The following is a 19,292-nucleotide window of genomic DNA, read 5'->3' as shown; positions in this document are numbered from 1 at the left end:
TTATCCAATTTAAAATTGCAGCCCTCCAGTATTTCCGTCCCCCTCACCCTGCTCTATGTATTTTTCAAAACATTTAATACATCCTAACTTGTATCTGTATTGTGTTTATTTATTTTTTTTGTCATTCTTTTTTTTTTTTTTTAATTTATTTATTATTATTATACTTTAAGTTGTAGGGTACATGTGCATAACATGCAGGTTTGTTACATATGTATACTTGTGCCATGTTAGTCTGCTGCACCAGCCATCCCATTACTGGGGATATACCCAAAGGATTATAAATTATGCTGCTATAAAGACACATGCACACGTATGTTTATTGCAGCACTATTCACAATAGCAAAGACTTGGAATCAACCCAAATGTCCATCAGTGACAGATTGGATTAAGAAAATGTGGCACATATACACCATGGAATACTATGCAGCCATAAAAAAGGATGAGTTTGCGTCCTTTGTAGGGACATGGATGCAGCTGGAAACCATCATTCTTAGCAAACTATCACAAGAACAGAAAACCAAACACCGCATGTTCTCACTCATAGGTGGGAACTGAACAACGAGATCACTTGGACTCAGGAAGGGGAACATCACACACCGGGGCCTATCATGGGGAGGGGGGAGGGGGGAGGGATTGCATTGGGAGTTATACCTGATGTAAATGACGAGTTGATGGGTGTATTGTGTTTATTTTCTATCTTTCCTGGCTGAAATGGGAACTATCAAGACAGGGATCTTTGTTCCATTCACCAATGCATCCAAGCACTTTAAACACAGTGCAGGCACATGCAGGCTGCCCCATGATTGCTGGATGGATGAATGGACCTCCTACCACCTTCAGCCTTCCACTGTACCTGCTCAACCACGTGTCAGCACTGCTCTACTTGTACTTTCTCCCTAGGCACTAGGAAAGGATAAAAACGAAAGCAGTCACACCATCATACATACAGGTTTTACTATTAAATACATGACTCCAATGTTAACCTTCTACCTGGTTTTTGGTTAATTACCTTTTCTATTTCCCACAAAAACTATTTCAAACCACATACGCACTTCCATTTCATGTCATCCCCTGTGCTGCGGCAGGATGCACTGTTTCTATGCACATGGCCATTCAGTGTGGTCACCCCCAAAATTGAGTGTTCTGACAACAGGCAGAAGGGAGAACAGTATGCTGTCATGTGCTATATGCCACATAATAACCATGATAAAATACAAATTAACATCTCATGATAAAGTAAAAGGTAAAAATACATTACTGAGTTTTAAAATAATGTCTTAGATATTTTAATAGTATCATTATTTTATCTTCCCTGTAAAACTAATTAATGTGGTCACTAACCATCATAGATAAAATTTTGTAGGGTCTTGAAAAAACATAAAACCATAAGACCTCAAAATACTGAAAATGTTATTTTTTAAACTAAATAGTCACATTGGATATTTAACAGGGTAAGTCACGCTTCCAAAAACTAAATATTTTGATACAAAAATAGCTATTAAAAAAGCCCCATCAAGAAAACTGGCAAGTAATGTAATACATCAAGATATATTTCAACAAAATTTGTTAATAGAATTTATAATAGTAATAGGATAGTAATAATTTGTGATAAAATTATTACTCAATTTTACTGTAACTTTGTTCTTCACATAAAATAGACTTAAATGTATTCAAATGCTCCCTCAGTCTTTGTCTTTCCACCAGCCTCTTATAAATAGGGAGATACCCTACTTTCAATACTAAAACATTTTACTGCATAGAAATAATAATTCTATGACACGTATTTGCAAAATATATTAGCTGATACCATTGGTAAAAAAAAATCCCATATTCATATACTAAGTGCACAGGGCTAAACTAGAAAACAAAACAAAACACTCATGTGAATTTTATTTTTTAACAGCATTAAAGTTTTATATATCATTATCAATATAATGGTTAAGTTTGTTCCATGGGGTAAAAATTTTTTTGAAGAATTCATAAACATTGAATTACAAAATGAGTGTCATACCACACAACGCTTACATTACAATTTTCCCTTGATATATATTTCTACACATTAATTGGAAAAATGCTATTTTAATTAAGCTGATTTTATTTTTTCCTAAAATATTTAGTATAAGAAATAAAAAATCATTTAAATATAATATATTTTGGATCTTAAAAAAATTATTAACTTTGCAGATTATTATTGCTTTTAAAAGCAAACATTCCTAAGATAAATTAGTTCTGTTTTAAAATAAACTAATAATTGTTTATTTCTTTCCATGGATTGCAAAAGTTAACATTTTGCAAAAACAAAAAAAAGAGTTAACATTTGAAAATATAAAATGAACTCAATTTAACTAATACTAAAAATAAAAGATTATACACTTTGTCTATACCTTATACAGGACCACTATACTTTTTATGTTTGGTTTGAAAAAATCGTTGCTCCCAAAATATCTAACAGACAACAGGCTGATCAAAAAGTATGCAGTTTACATTCATTCTGAGAACCCTGTGGTGGGTATTTAATATTTCTCTGCTTATATAATAAATGTAAGGGACTGGAAGATACATTATCTCACTATCTGGGGAGGAGAAGAGAGTATCACACAAGAGTGGGAGATCTCTGGGTCAGAGAGAATGATCTGAGAATGGTGGCTTCATGGATTGATGTTGGAGGACTGGAAAAGACTTGCAAAAACAGAAATCAACATTTAATTTGAAATTATTGAAAGTATGTGGTGTTTAGACTTTGTCTTCCTCTATCGCCATCATTTCATGAAAGTTATTTTACACATACATCATGAGTGGGTTGCACGTATATAACATGTGTGCATTTTGGGAACTGGAAATTGGGGGAAAAATCATATACAGTTAATATGACAGGAAAGAGGTAGACAACAGCAAATTTTTAAAAAGCAAGGGAGCAGAGGTAGGAGTGACCATGTGACTGCAAGCTTTGTGATGTGCAGAAACTGCATGGGGAGCTTGGATTTCTACAGCACGTAAAAAGAAATTTGAATTATTTTAGTTAAAACTTTAAGATGTAGAAATCCAATGCGATATCTGTGCCTAAGACAGAAATTTTAAATACATACAAAATGCAACATGATATATATCCTCTCTAAGTGTGTATACATGTTGATATGATGTATTCATAAGGGAAAATAAATAAAATACAAAATAAAGAACTGCATGTGAAGAGATATGCAGACACCCTAATAATCAGAGAGGACCACACGTTTAGAAAACAAGATACAACATCATTATTAGTTCAGTAAAACTTTTAAAATTCTGACAATACTTAAGCGTTAGGAAAAGTATGAAAATATGAGAATGCACACAAACTACTGGAGTGAGTTTAAATTGGTTTTGCTACTTAGAAGAGCAATTTTAGAAAATACCTAGTAAAGTAAACAAGTGCATAGCCTATAAACCACAACTGTGCTTCTATGTGTGAACCTTGGAGAAACATGTACCCATGGAGATATGATCAAGAATGTTCACTGCAACATTTCAAGTGCAAAAACAGGTTAAAATTATTAAAATATCCATCAACAGAATAAATAAATGTCACATATTTATAAAAATGAATTTTATAAATCAAATCAAATGGATAAAAGGGATGGATAGACATACAGATTAATCTCAAAAACATAACTATATGTAATATCACAAATGTCCTGTCCTTTTACTCAACACGTAAGTAGCGTTCAAGAATCATCTCTATGATTCTCCCTGCATAAGATAAATGAATATAAGCATGACTGTAGTCCCAGCTCAGGAAGCGGAGGTTGGAGGATTATTTGAGCAACACAGTTTGAGCCCAGGAGTTTGAGAAATTGAATATCTTATTTTAAAAAGCAGGTGAATTGAGAATGAGAATATAAATGTAATTTGTGTATTTTCTTCCTTTATGCTAACAGATACCAGCTACTGTTAAGGAAGAAGAAAGAAGGAGGGAAGGAGAGAGAGAATCTCTTGTTTTATTTCACAAGTCTTCTTGCTAAGTATCATTCATTTATTCATGCAGTTCATTTAATTATATTTGCTGAATATCTGCTCTGAGTTTCAAAAATTAAAAACAAATAGCAAAATGATAAATATCTGATTAAATGTCAACTCATCTAGCCAATAGATGTACAGTTCTTACATTGAAAAGGGAAAGCGTGTTTAATATAAAATCAAGAACTCTTTCACCAGCTATAAGCAAATTACTGTGCTTGCAAGATGAGATTACCATAGCCATAAGTGATATTATCATAACTATTATCTGTCAGAATTAAAACAACTAAAAGTTTACTTCTTAAAGTTTAAAAAAGAAACTTGGAAAAGTAAACCTGATCTTAGATCTATAGTTAATATTTTTCTACTATTGATATTATTTCATGTGAAGCAAGCTTTATTTCCAGCTGAAAAGTAATTTAAGCTCTTGCAACTTTTATCTAGAACAGGAAAATTGCTTGGTTTCTCATAATTAATATGAGCCTGCTGACACAGATTCAAAAGAAACAATTTTTAACATTTCAGAGATAAAGGATAGTTGAATAAAGACCAATTGCACTGATAGCTGCCATATTAGATAACACACTAAACCATGCACTGCCTAAAACTGAACAAGGAAAAGAATGCGATCCCATTCAGAATGCCATTGACATAAAAACTTTCATGTGCCCCTTTATAGTTTAGAAATTAATAAACTAATAAATACGTGGACATATTAGGAGTCTGAGTGATCCAGTAAAAGTAAAATGGATTTAACATTTTGACACTGTGTACAGTCTAGTACCTAATGATGCTGGCACCCAGTAGGTGCTCAAAAGATATATTAAATGTATCAACAGAGGAATAAAAGAAAGGAAGAAGATGGAGAGAGGGAGGAGAGAGGAAAGGAATCTCTCATTTTATTTCTGAACCATTTTCTTGCTAAGTACCATTCATTCATTCATTCATTCATTCCTTTATTCATACAGTTAATTTACTTACATTTGTTGTGTATCTGATCTCAGTGCTAGAGATAGAAACAAGCAAGTCTCCCCAACACTACCAGCATAGGCTGCCTGTTCTCTTAACCTTGATCAAGTAATTCTTAGTGTTAAAAATAGCAATATGTCTTTATCCTTCCTAGGAATTTTTTTTTTTGTGTGTGTGTGTGTGTGTGTGTGTGTGTGTGTGAGATGGAGTCTCGCTCTGTCGCCCAGGCTGGAGTGCAGCGGCGCAATCTGGGCTCACTGCAGGAAAAATTTTAAATATAGTCCACTTCTGTAAAGCATAGCTGAAGTGACTTAAATAAGATTAATGTACTCTATGCTTGATATTGTAACATTTATATAAATCTATTTGCCCTCATATTCATTAATATATTTGAATATTAACTATGTCCTGTGTCTTTTACTATGTGTGTGTGTGTGTGTGTATATATATATACACACTAGTTTTACAGTAGCAGCTATACGATAGCTATACACTTTACAGTAAGTAGTATCTGTTAGCATAAAGGATAAAAATCCATAAGTTATATTAATTCATCTGCTTTTTAAATATATTTAATTTCAAGGATATTCCTACACTTCATTAAAAATAGAAATCTATTTTTTAATAAATTCCTGAATCTAATATTTCAACCCCAGAGGACAGGCTTGCCAATCTTTCAAAAACATATAATCAAGGAATAAAAATTTAATTAGTCAAGAGATGAAATCAAAAAAAATGTTAATTTTTGTTCTAACTATCCCTTACAGTTAGACTCTAGCAATAACATTCATTTTTTAGAATTTTACATTTCCAGTTATATGGAGAGCTGGAAATTTTCCAGAATAAAGACTTAGTATCTACCATATATTTTAGAAATATATGGGCATAATGAAGTTGAGAGAAATAGGAAAAGTTTCATTTCTAAGGAAAGAGATAACATTTTAACCTTATCTTCTAAATATTAAAACAAAACACAAGCTTCCAATAGTGTCTTCCAAAATATTATTTTTTACTTTTTGAAAGTCATGTTGAAATGTTTGCATAGTTAAAAATTACAAAACTAAATTTCATTACTTTATTTAAACAGAGACTTAAAAACTGAAAAATATATAAGCTGGAAAAGAGTTGCTTTTTTACAGAAGATGACATATTCTCCGTCAACTTCCCCTATTTCTCCATGCATCACACCATACTGTCATGTATCAATAAACAAAACATTTATAATAAATTTCCAAAATATTTTTAAAGCAGAAAATCTTACAGTCATAGCAAAAACCACCAAAGGGAAACAAATTCTCGTATTATCCCAGGCTGTTCTGCTTTATTCATGAACATTACTAAGCCCCTGAAAATGAAGAACAGTTATTGTTTGCACTGTGACAAAGCCAACATTCCTCCTTGCAAACAGCACTACTTATTTATGAACAGCAACTAACATAAGGATAGCAGTTTGCTTTTTCTGCCCTATAAAATACTGCATGGACGATTGCCCTTAGAATATAGTGAAGTCCCAGGTCATAATCATGAGTCCTTCTAAAAACAGATTTTTGGCCAGGCATGGTGGCTCATGCCTATAATCCCAGCACTTAAGAAGAACAAAGTAGGTAGACAGGTTGAGCTCAGGAGTTCAAGACCAGACAGGGCAACATGGCAAAACCCCATCTCTACAAAATATCAAAAATGAGCCAGGCAAGGTGTCATAAGCCTGTAGTCCTAGCTACTCAGGAGACTGTGGTAGGAGAATCACTTGAGCCTGCGAAGTTGAGGCTGCAGTGAGCCATGTGATCACATCATTGCACTTTGGACTGGGGAACAGAGTAAGACCCTGTTTCAAAAATTAATAATAGAAAAAATGAAAACAAATAAAAAATAAAAGCAGATTTTTGTCTGTTTTGTTCATTTTAAGAAAATGTGGGCCGGGCATGGTGGCTCACGTCTGTAATCCCAGCACTTTGGGAGGCCGAGGTGGGTAGATCATGAGGTCAGGAGTTCAAGACCAGCCTGGCCAACATGGTGAAACCCCATCTCTCTACTAAAAATACAAAAATTAGTTGGGCGTGGTGGCACACGTCTGTAATCCCAGCTGCTCAGGAGGCTGAGGCAAGAGAATCACTTGAACCTGGGAGGCGGAGGTGGCAGTGAGCAGAGATCGCACCACTGCACTCTAGCCTGGGTGACAGAATAAGACTCCGTTGCAGAAAAAAAAAAGAAAAAAGAAAAAGAAAGAAAAGCAAAGAAAAGAAAAGAAAGAAGGAAAGAAGGAAGGAAGGAAAATCTGCCTAAAGCAAACACAAATACATTTCTTTAAAAAACAGAGGAGTTGTCCTAGAGGCTAATTCTAGCCTAACTGGAATATACATAGGCAGTGGACTACAGGGCCCAGTGTGAATTTCACATAGGATAATCTTAGGTCTCTTCTAACAACAGCTGTCAGCATGGCTTCCTCTCTCCCGCATGCATTTCTAACCTCCCAGCTTTCATCTAACAACAGTGTGACCTCTGCTAAATCCACAGACCCAAGTGATCATCCTCATTGACTGTATTCAAAGGATTGCTGCAAAAAATATGTTTCCGTGGGGTCCCATAGGTCCATGAGGGAAGAGACCATACTACATTCCAGTCCAATGTCTTTTATAACCTACAATATAACTCGGAAAGCAGATTAATATTGTTGAACTAGGAAATATAAACGAACTATTTGAAAACTAAAAAATCAAAATGTAGCAAATTTACTGATATCATTTGAGAAGTTAATTGATTTCTCTATTAAATTTCTCTCAAGTAGACTGTTTCCCAAAAAAATGTATTGACTGCTTCCTTCTTATAAAGGCTTTATATTGTTTTCAGATATTTTAATTGCACAGAAACTAGATGGAGGGCATTTTACTTAATGATAAGGTAGCCTGATCATTTATGGTATGGCAAATTGATCCCTCGTATTGCTTTTGGCATATATATTTAAGCTTGTTTTTACGGAAATAAGCTTAAAGCTACTTATTCAATTCGATAAAAGTAGATATTCTTATAAGGGAATTTGGTTCCAGAAAAGTTAGCCTTTAGGCAAATTTCTTTTAAATTTGTCTTCCCTTGTGATTCTTAAGTAAAACTTGACATCTACTAAGGAAGAAATAATTTATTATTAAAAAATCATATTTAAGAATGTCTCTATACTTTTTATAATTAATTTTAAATAGCAAAACTCAACCTAATGAATAAAGCAGATATAATTTAGTAAACAGAAAACAAAGGTTTACATAAAATTAGCTGACACTTCAGTAGAGATGATCTCCTTAATATATATTTCTACTACTGAGATAGTTATCACTAAACTTTTAGCAGTATCACCAAAATTTTTCACTAGCCTCAATCCACCTTAAAAGTCTAAATATTCCAGGTTTCCTAACCCTTTGAACATAATGTGCTCTATCTTGATCACATATCCCAGATTCAATATGAATCCAGTTCACCGTTTTAAGCATATGCCCACCTACCACAAACTCCCTGTTCTGCTCAGACTGATACATTCACTACATGGCCTCCAAAATATATATTCCATATTGTACATACTATCCTTTTCATGAGAAGAAAATATAATTTTCTGTAGATGGTTAACGGCTTCTAACTTAGCTAAATCACAAATCTTTGTTTAAAATGTATATCAGTAAATTGTCCTCCAACAATTTCACATGAATAAATCCTACAATAGAAATAAAGTTGTTTGGTGGGGCATCTAAAAAAGTAGCTAAATTAATAAAACCTTAAAATCTGACATTTCACACTTCCTACAAAAAAGCATTAATTCATCATGAACTACACTTTAACTTAAATTTTATTCTGATTTATTGCATTTATTTTATTTAATAACTATCATTTAAAAAATTAAAGGGCTCTGTGATTTACTTGTATATGTACACAAAGCAAATCATTCAAATAGATTGACATTAATATACTTATTTAAAAGGAATACTAACATAAGTTATATTCTGCACTGAACAAAAATAGTAATTTGAAAAGCTGTATAATCTAGATATTTTCATTCTAGTCATATACAGAATAGCTAATGCTTTATAAGAGGAAAAATAAATTAAACTATTTTATTGTAGTAATAAGGAATTTTATAGAACAGATGACTAAAATAAGAAAAAGATCATGTATTTTTCAGTGTGTCTTGTAATTTTATAACCCATTAATTTTATATCTGAACATATTGCTTGAATTAAGGTTGAGTTCTTGTCTTAACTGACCCTTAAACATCCAATTAACATTTCCTATTTTACTATTTATCAGACTTGCTTGCACTTTGATATATTCCACTGGTGTTCTTATGAAAACCATATGAGGTTATAGCGAGGAAATTTCAAGAGTATTTCTTCAAATAACAAGGGCCTGTTGGGGGGTTGGGGGCAAGGGGAGGGAGAGCATTAGAACAAATACCTAACGCATTCAGGGTTCAAAACCTAGATGACGGGTTGACAGGTGCAGCAAACCACCATGGCACATGTATACCTGTGTAACAAACCTGCATGTTTTGCACGTGTATCTCAGAACTTAAAGTAAAATTTTATATAAAATAAAATTATGTGACATCCAAAAACAATTTAATAGACAAATCTATAATTATCCAGTTAAAAGCAATGAAATTTTATGTTATAGAACTTTTCCACGAAATCTAATAATTATGTCTGTTCATATTAAAGTACAGCTATGGGTCAGAATGTTGGCAGACCTGGAAGAACCCTATAGCAGTATATATTTCCAATGATCATTTCACTAATATAACAGTCCAACTCGGTTTCCCCAGTCCCACTCAATATATATGCCCACAATGACCTCAGAAACAAGTTTCGAAGGTTAGAAAAAGTTAAAATCTCATTTTATACCAGAATATTATGTAAATACAAGGAAATAAACCCAGTCAAGTTTGCCAGTGTAACTATCTTAGGCAAATTACATAACACAGCCGGTCCTTAGTTGCACAATTCAAGATCCACTTACCTTGAAAAGCAGCTGCATTTCGAGATATTAGAAACTTTAATGCAGAGCTGGATGTTTGAAGGAACTGCTGCATATCCTGGTGAGCTGCAATCTGATATCTTTCCTCCATCTTCCTGGTGCAACATGTAGGCTTTTTGGATATGCAAACCTGGAGATCAGGTCCTGGAACACACCACATTTTTCAGAATGATTACCTGTCCATTTAACAAGTATTACATGTTTTATATCAGGTGTTACGACCAGTTCTGCACACAAAGGACTCACATTCTATGTGAGGAATGGATTTTCTAGAGTACTTGCCATAAGAAAGTTTCTCCATTGCCCATGAACACAGTCATGAACAAAATATTCTAAACCATTAACTCTTTGCTCAAATATTATATTAACTTCTTGGTCAAATATTAAGTATCTCCACTCAATAGAAAGCAAATTAACTATTATGTAAGTACAGAGTTCAGTCAAGAAAAAGGTTTTGCGCGTGTGTGTGTGTGTATTTTTTTTTTTTGCTTATTTTATCAATTCAGCCAAAATTGTTTGAAATAAATATGTTATAGATAATTATGTGGACTAAAAAAACTGCTTTTCATGGAGAAATGGAACCGAATTTTGAACATCACATAAAGGTCAAACAACTTGACCTGATTGCTCAGCTGCCATCAGGCTTGTGCTGCCTGTGAAGTAGGCAATCTCTGTGATAATGACATGCTGGGAGATCAAGGCCCCCATGGGCCCAAGCTCAGCACCCAAGATTCCACTTACTATATAGCTGGTGAGAGACAATTCTCACCATTAAAAGCACTTTTTAGTTGTACAATCATATTTAGAAAAATCCTGTGAAGATGTATATTCCATGAAATGCAAAGTTATTAAGACATGAAATGTCAGCATTATGGTTACCAAAAAACCTTTGCTAGTATCACTAAACTCTCATCCTGGTGGGGACCCAGGACAAGCACCTTTATGCACAGCGGATATGCTAGAGGACAAAGAGGAAAAGATGTGGAGCACAGAGAGTGAGTGCCCAAAGAGGAAATCTGATGGAGAGAGTTGATGTGAGCCCCAGGGCATTCCAAGGCTACTAGATTATACGTAAAGCTCAGGACAATTTTATTCACATGATGGCCTAATATAATACAGTTATTTCCTTACTTTAGAATAAGAAGAAGAATTGTGGCCCTAAATCTCTGGGAGTTTCACAGGTTCCACATTAGTTCTTCTTCAACCAATTTTAGATCAGCAAAATAGGTGCATGCACACAGACACACACACAAGACGCATGCACCTAACAGCCACCTTTCAAGCTCTTCCTACTTTTTCACACAGAGCTGGCCTCAGGTCTCAGGTTTCCAAAAGTTGTTTCTGGGTCAGATGAAAATACATGAAACCACTCTGAGCTTCCTGTCAACATGAGACACCAAAATCTCTAACAATTTTGGCTGTAGTTTAAGTCAGACAAATAACAAATGACAGAATTTCAGCACTTTACAAAGGCTAAGAAGCATAAAATATTCATAAGTGTCACAGTAGGTAACATTTTGGCAATTGTTTTTCACTTATCTTACCTAAAGTTACCAAAGAGCAAATTCTACTTCAAACAGTAAAATTGTTTGAAAAAAAAAAACAAAAACAAAGCTATCTTCTCAACTTTATTCCTAAATTGAAGGATTGAGGAATTAGCATCCAGAGAAAAGCAATAACAGAGACTGAGGAAAAGAATTAATGAATAAATCTTAAAGTTTATAAATATATTTAGTGTAGGAAAGACTGCTGAGGAACAAAAAGAACAATAACAGCAGATCATAGCAAACATCTCTTTGGAATTTAAATATCTAACACTGTTTTGTTAGACCAGTTCCTAAACATGGCCTGTGAAGGCCTCCAAGTTGTGACCCCTACTTTCCTCCCTCCTTCTTCAGTCTCATCTCCGGAAACACTGGCCATTGTACTCTTCCCATCACACTCTGGCCTTATTTCAGCTCTCCGTGTTCACCAAGCTCTCTCTTGCCACACAGCCATTTTCCATGGTCTTCTCTCTGTCTCAAACACCCTGACCCTACCTGTTCTCATGCACGCATGCAGCAAACCCTCATTTATTTCATCCCCACCTATTTTTCTTTACATCTTCACTCAGTCTTTCCAAGGGGAAGTTTCCTGAAGCCCCCAGACAGCTCAAGCTCCTGTTACACATTCCTGGAGAGCTACATACCTCTCCATTGCACTTAACAGGGTTGCAATTTTATACTCTTTAATATGACTACTAATTAATTATTCCTGTGACCTATACTGTAAAGCTCCACACAGAGGATTTTTTGCTAATGATCATATCCCAATTGCCCAGCACATTGCCTAAGACATCATAAACACTCAATTTTCATTCATTAAACCAATAGTTAAGAATCTGCCATGTATATGCATTATCTCATTTAACCATCACATCAACCCTGTGATAGAGGTGCCATTACTACCACAGTTTACATATGAGGAAATGGAGGCATAAAGAGGCTTGAAAACTGTCCGGCATCACATGCCTACATACTACAAAATGGTAGAGCTGGTGTCTGGAAACAGGCAGGCTAATTCCCAAGCTCTAGTCCTCACCATTACTCCACTAAGAGGAAAATAGCTGTCTTAAGTCTGTAAATGTTTGTTTACAGACAAAACTGGCCATTTTCTACTCCTGTTTTGAAAGAAGGTATCTGTTTGGTAAGTTACAAGAAAATAAATTTCAGGTTAAGAATTACCCATGAAGTTTTATTTAAAGTAAAATAGGCTAAAATATATAGAGTTCCCATTTGCCTTTATGCCCAAATTTTAAATGGTAGAAAGTATACCTAAAAAGATGTTACAAATTGCCTTGACTGCTATTCTAAACATGGTATAAGAGGGAAACCGTCATGTCTTAGCAGCCACTCTGAGAAAGCATGTATAGCAATTTAGACCACTTAGCATAAGTACCTTTGTCAAGTCGATAACAGTCTGCATGGATTAATTCCGACTTTCACATAGAATCTTGGACATTTGTAATGACAACATTAAACTGAATTCCAAACCAAATTAAGACCATACTTGAAAGATCAACTTATCTCTCCTTGGCACATTTCCATCAGTATCACTTATAAGATAAGCTTAAATAATTCAGAGTTGGGGTCACAGTGAAAAGGGAAAAGAGTTGACAGGAAATGTGTTCCCTAAGTTACTATATCAGTCCAAAAGACAGACAAGATGAACAAAATCCACAGGGAAAGAGCCATCTTTTACATTCTGTTCACAGTATCAGCACAAAGGGCATAATAAGATGTTTGGGTGACATAAAGCCCAGGCTTCTATTGTAAATATAACAGGCATCATAAGAAAGCAAAGCTAGAGTGAACCCAGATACGATTATGCATGGTAACTAGAGGTCTCTGAAGATTTCAACGCCTGGCTTCGAGGAACACGGCATGATCCCAGAATTCCATGAGACAGCAAGAGTACACAACCCAGGCTCTGGAGTGACAGTCACGTTTCTAACCAATAAAATCAAACTACAAAGGAAACAGAGTACTAAAAACAAAACTAAAAATAAAACAGTATATGCCTCAATGAAGGAGACTTCAACCAGAATTATGCGGATATTTCTGAATTCTCACCCAGAAGCAGCAGTAGTGGTTAACACATCTTCCTTTCAGTTCTCTAGCATAAGAAATTTACAGATTATCTACCTGCTTGTATATTTTTAATATGTTAAATAGAAATATCAGGAGGCATTCTGGAAATATGGTGGCAGTGGCAGTGGCAGCATCGTTTTCACTATCTCCAAATCCCCACATAAAACCAGATAGAACTAGAAAACCAACCCCCAAAAAACAAAAACAAAATCAGATGACATGATATCCCCACAAACTTTATTTATTTATTTTTTTTTTTTTTGAGACTTTAAAATACAAACAGAATGGGGAGAAACCAGCAATAGGCACAAGATCTTCATGGTATCAGAGGAGGGCACAGGGTAGAAGAAAGATGCAATGGAGGAATGTCTGAAGGATCTGAGATCAGGAGAACCCCAAACTACTGAGCAGGAGTCACAGGAATGCACAGAGACCCACTTGAGAATACAGTCGCTCCCCACTTAACCATGGTTCCACTTTCCATGCATTCAGCTCCCCACAGTCAATCACAGTCTGAAAATATTAAACAGGAAATTCCAGAACTAAAAATCTCATAAGATTTTGCCCGGGTGTGGTGGCTCATGCCTGTAATCCCAGCACTTTGGGAGGCCAAGAGCAGATCACTTGAGGTCAGGAGTTTGAGACCAGCCTGGCCAACATGGCAAAACCCCATCTCTACTACCACTACAAAAATTAGCCGGGCATGGTTGCATGTTCCTGTAATCCCAGATACTCAGGAGGCTGAGGCAGCAGAATCACTTGTACTTGGGAGGTGAAGGTTGCTGTGAGCCAAGATCACGCCACTGCCCTCAAGCCTGGGGGACAGAGTGAGACTCTGTCTCAAAAAAAAAAAAAAAAAAAAAAAAAAAAAAAAAAACCCAGAAACTCATAAGGTTTAAATTGCTTGCTATTCTGAGTAGTATGATAAAATCTCATGCTTTCCTGATCCATCCCACCTAGTGAGTCGATCATCCCTTTGTCCAGGAGATCTCCACTGTCTATGCTCCACACTCATTAGTCACTTTCTAGCCCTCTTGGTGGTCAGATCCACTGTCCCGGTATGGCAGTGCTTGTGTTCAAGTAACCTTTATTTTACTTCAAAATGGCTCCAAAGCACAAGAGTAATAATGCTGGCAATCTGGATTTGCCCACAGTGCTTCACTTACGTGAAAAGGTAAAAGTTCTTCAGTTAATAAGAAAAGAAAAAATAACGATACGCTAAGTTTACTAAGATCTACATAAGAATGAATTTTCTATCCATGAAATTGTGAAGAAAGGAAAAATAATTTGTGCTAGTTTTGCCATCGCAATTCAAACTGAAAAGTTACGGCCACAGCGCATAAGTACTCAATTAAGATGGAAAAGTATTCAATGTGTGGGTGGAAGACATGAACAGAAACATGTTCTGACTGACAGCAATTGCGTTTGGTTCTATCTGATGCTTCAGGGATCTACTGTGGGTCTTGGAACATATTCCTTACAAGTAAAGGTGGCTCCTGTAGCAGTTGAAACTGGGAGAATTTTGCCCCCTCAATCATTAAATGTGTTCTATCCACCCATGATAGAAAAGAAGGAACAAGAGCAGTCCCCACCCCAGTAAACTCTTACACAGGTCCAGCAGGGCTTCTTTCCAGGACAGAATCACACACAACAGAGAAAATTCTGTAAGTGGAATCAAAATGCAACAGAAAAGGGATTCAGGACACAGAGAAAGTCTAGCCCAAAGTGCAAAGGAAAATAAATCCAGAAAATAACATAAAACAAGCTTCCACATTTTTAAACACTACACAAAAACAACAGAAGAGGAAGCTCTGCAATGTTAGAGAAGCTATGCTGAAGCCTGTCTCAATAAAAATGTTAAGTAAAACAAACACTAACTTTATATAAAATAAACAACAAAAATATTAAGGTCATTACTCTGCGTTACTATAATAAAAAAGAGAATAAGAAACAGAATAATATCCCACAGACAAGAAAACATATGCCGGAATGATAAGCTCCCCTCCAAAAAAGATAAAAAATTTAGCCATACTATTTCAAAACAAGCTGAAAGACAATGACACAAAATATGAAAGAACAACATATGTCAGAATTTTAAAACTCAGATATGAGGTGATAGTACTCAGGATAAAAACTAAAGATGAAAGAAAATAATTTCAAATGAAGCCTCACTAGAAGGAACACAAGAGCCAGTCACACAAACGTAATACCTTAAGAGAAATAGAAAATTAAAAATAAAAACTTTGAAAAATCAAAAAGAAGGAAAGAATTTGGAAGATAGTGACAACAAATACCAAAGTGAGATATTGATCATGTGAGCCCCTGAAGAAACAACAGGATAAATACTAAAAACTGTACTTTATGTCATCTGAAATTGTTGTGACTCTAACATGGGATAAACAAGCAGTTTTTGAATGTAATTCTGTCTTCTAATTCCATCCTGCATTCTTGAAAATCCGGATTATTAGTGTGGAAGAACGGAGATACAGACATGATAAAGAAGAAGTTAAGTAAGACTCTGTAATCTTGAATTTGAATTAGAACTAATATGAACTCATAAAGAAGTTTACCTTTAAAAAGTATGTAATTCCTACCTTCCCCGAAAAGACCCCAAAACAACCACTAACCAGATAGCAAAGGGCATTCCTCATGCCCGGATTATGGTCTTGAAGCACCATTTCCTCAAGAAGAAATCAGTGCTTCTTGAAGAAATGGCTCATTCTTCTGGGGCAGAAAATCTGTCAGATGACAGTCTGACTAAAACATCTTATGCAGCAGATAGCAAAGAATCTATCAAATAACTACAAGGCCATATCAAAAGAACACAGGAACTATGTTAGTCTGCTTGGGCTACCATGATAAAATACCACGGACTGGAGCTTAAACAACAGAAATGTATTTTCTCATAGTTCTGGAGGCTGGAAGTTTAAAGTCAGGGTGCCCACTGGGTTGGTCTCTCGTTGGCTTGCATATGACCATCTTCTCTCTGTCCCCTCACATGGCTGTTTCTCTGTGCACGCAGACTCCTGGTGTCCCTTCCTCTTCTTCTGATGACAACAGTCATATTGGATTAGGGTCCTATCCTTGTGGCCTCATGTAACCTTAACTACCTGCTTAATCTCTAAGTCCATCTCTAAATACAATCATATTGGGAGCTTTAATATAAATATTGGGGAGACACAATTTTGTTTATGAAAGAAGCCACCTTCAAAATGTTTGCAGTGGCCAAATATGAGGCAATTTGAGCTTTAATAATAATTGTAATGGATTGCAACCAACCAAATATGCTTAAATCCATGGGACTGTATTGACTGTTTTAAGTCTGTCAGCTTTGGAAGATGATGAGGGAAGATTATATTAATTTGGAAAATAGTAAATAAAAAGAAAGAAGCAAATAGGTATCCTTCCTTTTGGATATGAACCGTATCAGTAAATAACCAAACAGCAGATAGAAGAAGCCTCTCTTCATAATAAATAATAAGAGAAATAATAAAATGTGAATGTCACCATTAATCTCCAAGGAACTGATGGATATAGGCATTAAGCAACAGTAGCTGCTAAAATCACAGAGACAACCAGACCTTAAGTGCCTTCTACAGTCCCTGCCAAATACCAACTAACGTCTTGCCGAAGGAATCAAACCTGAGTCTGATCTTGTCTCTGAATCCAGCTGCCAAAATGGAAGAAACACAAAGCACTAAGGAACATTTTTGTTGCCACCATGAGTATGCAATCAGCAATATACAGACTGGAAAACTCTGAAAGCCAAGTGGTCCAGATTCTCAACCGATATATAAGGAAAAGAATGAGATGGAGGGAGACCTGGTATGTTACAAGAGTTATACAAAATAATAAAGTTCTAGAGATCTGTTGCACAATACTGTGCTTATAGATAGCAATACTATAACACACACATAAACATTTATTAAGAGAGTAGATGTCATGTTCTATATTTTCATCATAAAAAAAGGAGAGACAGAAGATATAACAAATGTTCTTTTAAAATGGGCAACACATGGAGGTGATAAAAACTACTTTTTAACAACAAAAGAAATCATTATACAAATAGTATAGTGGTAACTTAGTGATAAGAGAATATTTTGTTAATAGAATGGGACGCATAGAAGGACTTTCAAGATACTGCCAAAAGTTTCAAGTTTTCAACCTGGGTGGTAGTTACAAGGATGTTCAACTTATAATAACTTATTAAGCCATACATTTGTGTGACTTCCTGTGTCTGTGATTTATTTTATAATAAAAAATATTTTTAAAGTAGGATTGCTGGTTGATAATACGCATTCTCCTTTTATTTCAACTTTTACCTTTCCTCTAGTTAACTCACAGGATTTTTATAATTGTAGCACGTTAGCTTTACTGATGGTAGACATAGAGAAGAGTCTTTGGTACCAATACGTTGAGATCAAGACATATTTACCAGAGTGGATGTTACATGTTATGAAATACCAAATGCTCACCAGATGAAAACAGAGCCTTGAAATTCACAATAGAAAACTGATAATTGGTAAACTTGCTCCTCCTACCTTTTCTAAGACTATCTTCTTTACAAAATACATTCAAGAACTGAGAGGAGTTTTGGAAATGTTATAATGGCAGAAGGGTTTTGACTGACACACATGTAATCTTTCATCTATATAGAATAAAAAATACTTAAGACCATTGATCTAGAACAATCTGCTGAGAGCTAGCCAGCATCTGTGCCTCCTGCTGGAATTTTCTTTGAAAATCCAGGAAAGCAAAGGTCCCAGGAAAGCAAAGTTTTCTGTCTTCTACTGAAAATGAATTTGATGGTGCAAAGGTGCAAGATTTGCAAATGCCATAGTCATTTTCAAGCTCAGAGTAAAGTCTTGATCCACCATAGGTTCTCCAATCACCTGCAATATAAAGAAATCTAGCCAATACAATAGCAACAATATTTCCCAGGGTAATAGCATGCCAAACCATTTACTTTCTTCTATGATTTATTCCACAACTTCGAAGGGACTTTATACTTAAATGAAGGTCTGATAACACCTCTTTAATGGCTACTCAAGTTCCCTGCCCTGAAGTGAAAATGAACCTTATATGTCCAAGAAACAAAAAGGGTCCGACTTACAGTATGGCTACACTATCTTACAGATAGTAACCATTAACTCTGGGAAAATGCAACAGACTTGAAAGCCCTAGAGAGTGGACAAAAGAGGGAAGATTCTGAAGAGGAGTCAATATTTGAAGGAAGAGAAAAAGCAGAGGATTAGTTTTCTATCTCTGTGGCCTTTAGCTTGAGGATATTCCACGTACAAAGTGACTCAAATAGAAAACTCATAGTTTTTCTGGACTGAAGAACTAGAAGACAGAGATTGGGGCAATCAGAGTTTCTAGAAAGTGAAGAGGTAATACCAGGGAAGAGAGGGCCAGAGAGCAAGAACCTAGTTTCTGTGTAAACTCTGCCCAATCTCTGGCCGATCCCTGAACTGCACCTCACATAACTAGAGCAAACTATAAGCAGCCTAGCTCTTGGCAAGCTAAGGATGAAGGAACTGAATGAAAATTACAGTTGTTGCCCAAGAGACAGTGATAGTTTGAGTCCAAACGAGTTATGTTACTCCTAAGACAAACATATCATAACTAAGCAATATAATAGAATCCAGAGTCACAACAATATAACATTCATAGTGTCCAAGGGACAAT

At 35.3% G+C, this 19,292-nt stretch overlaps 1 protein-coding gene across 2 annotated transcripts in view; it reads right to left on the bottom strand.

Moving 5' to 3' along the window:
• The window catches only part of GPC5 (glypican 5), a 1,499,214-nt gene that overhangs the window by 1,444,414 nt on the left and 35,508 nt on the right, over positions 1-19,292 (bottom strand). For both annotated transcript variants that reach the window (XM_017951348.2, XM_031655721.1), the window contains exon 2: positions 9,958-10,119. In XM_017951348.2, coding sequence (XP_017806837.1) covers positions 9,958-10,119 — 162 coding nt within the window. The remainder of the gene's footprint in view (positions 1-9,957; positions 10,120-19,292) is intronic.

This window comes from Papio anubis, chromosome 15 (genome assembly GCF_008728515.1).
Source record: "Papio anubis isolate 15944 chromosome 15, Panubis1.0, whole genome shotgun sequence".
Taxonomy (NCBI): domain Eukaryota; kingdom Metazoa; phylum Chordata; class Mammalia; order Primates; family Cercopithecidae; genus Papio; species Papio anubis.
Note: the sequence above shows the minus strand (reverse complement) of the source record. Positions and strands in the feature narration are given on the sequence as shown.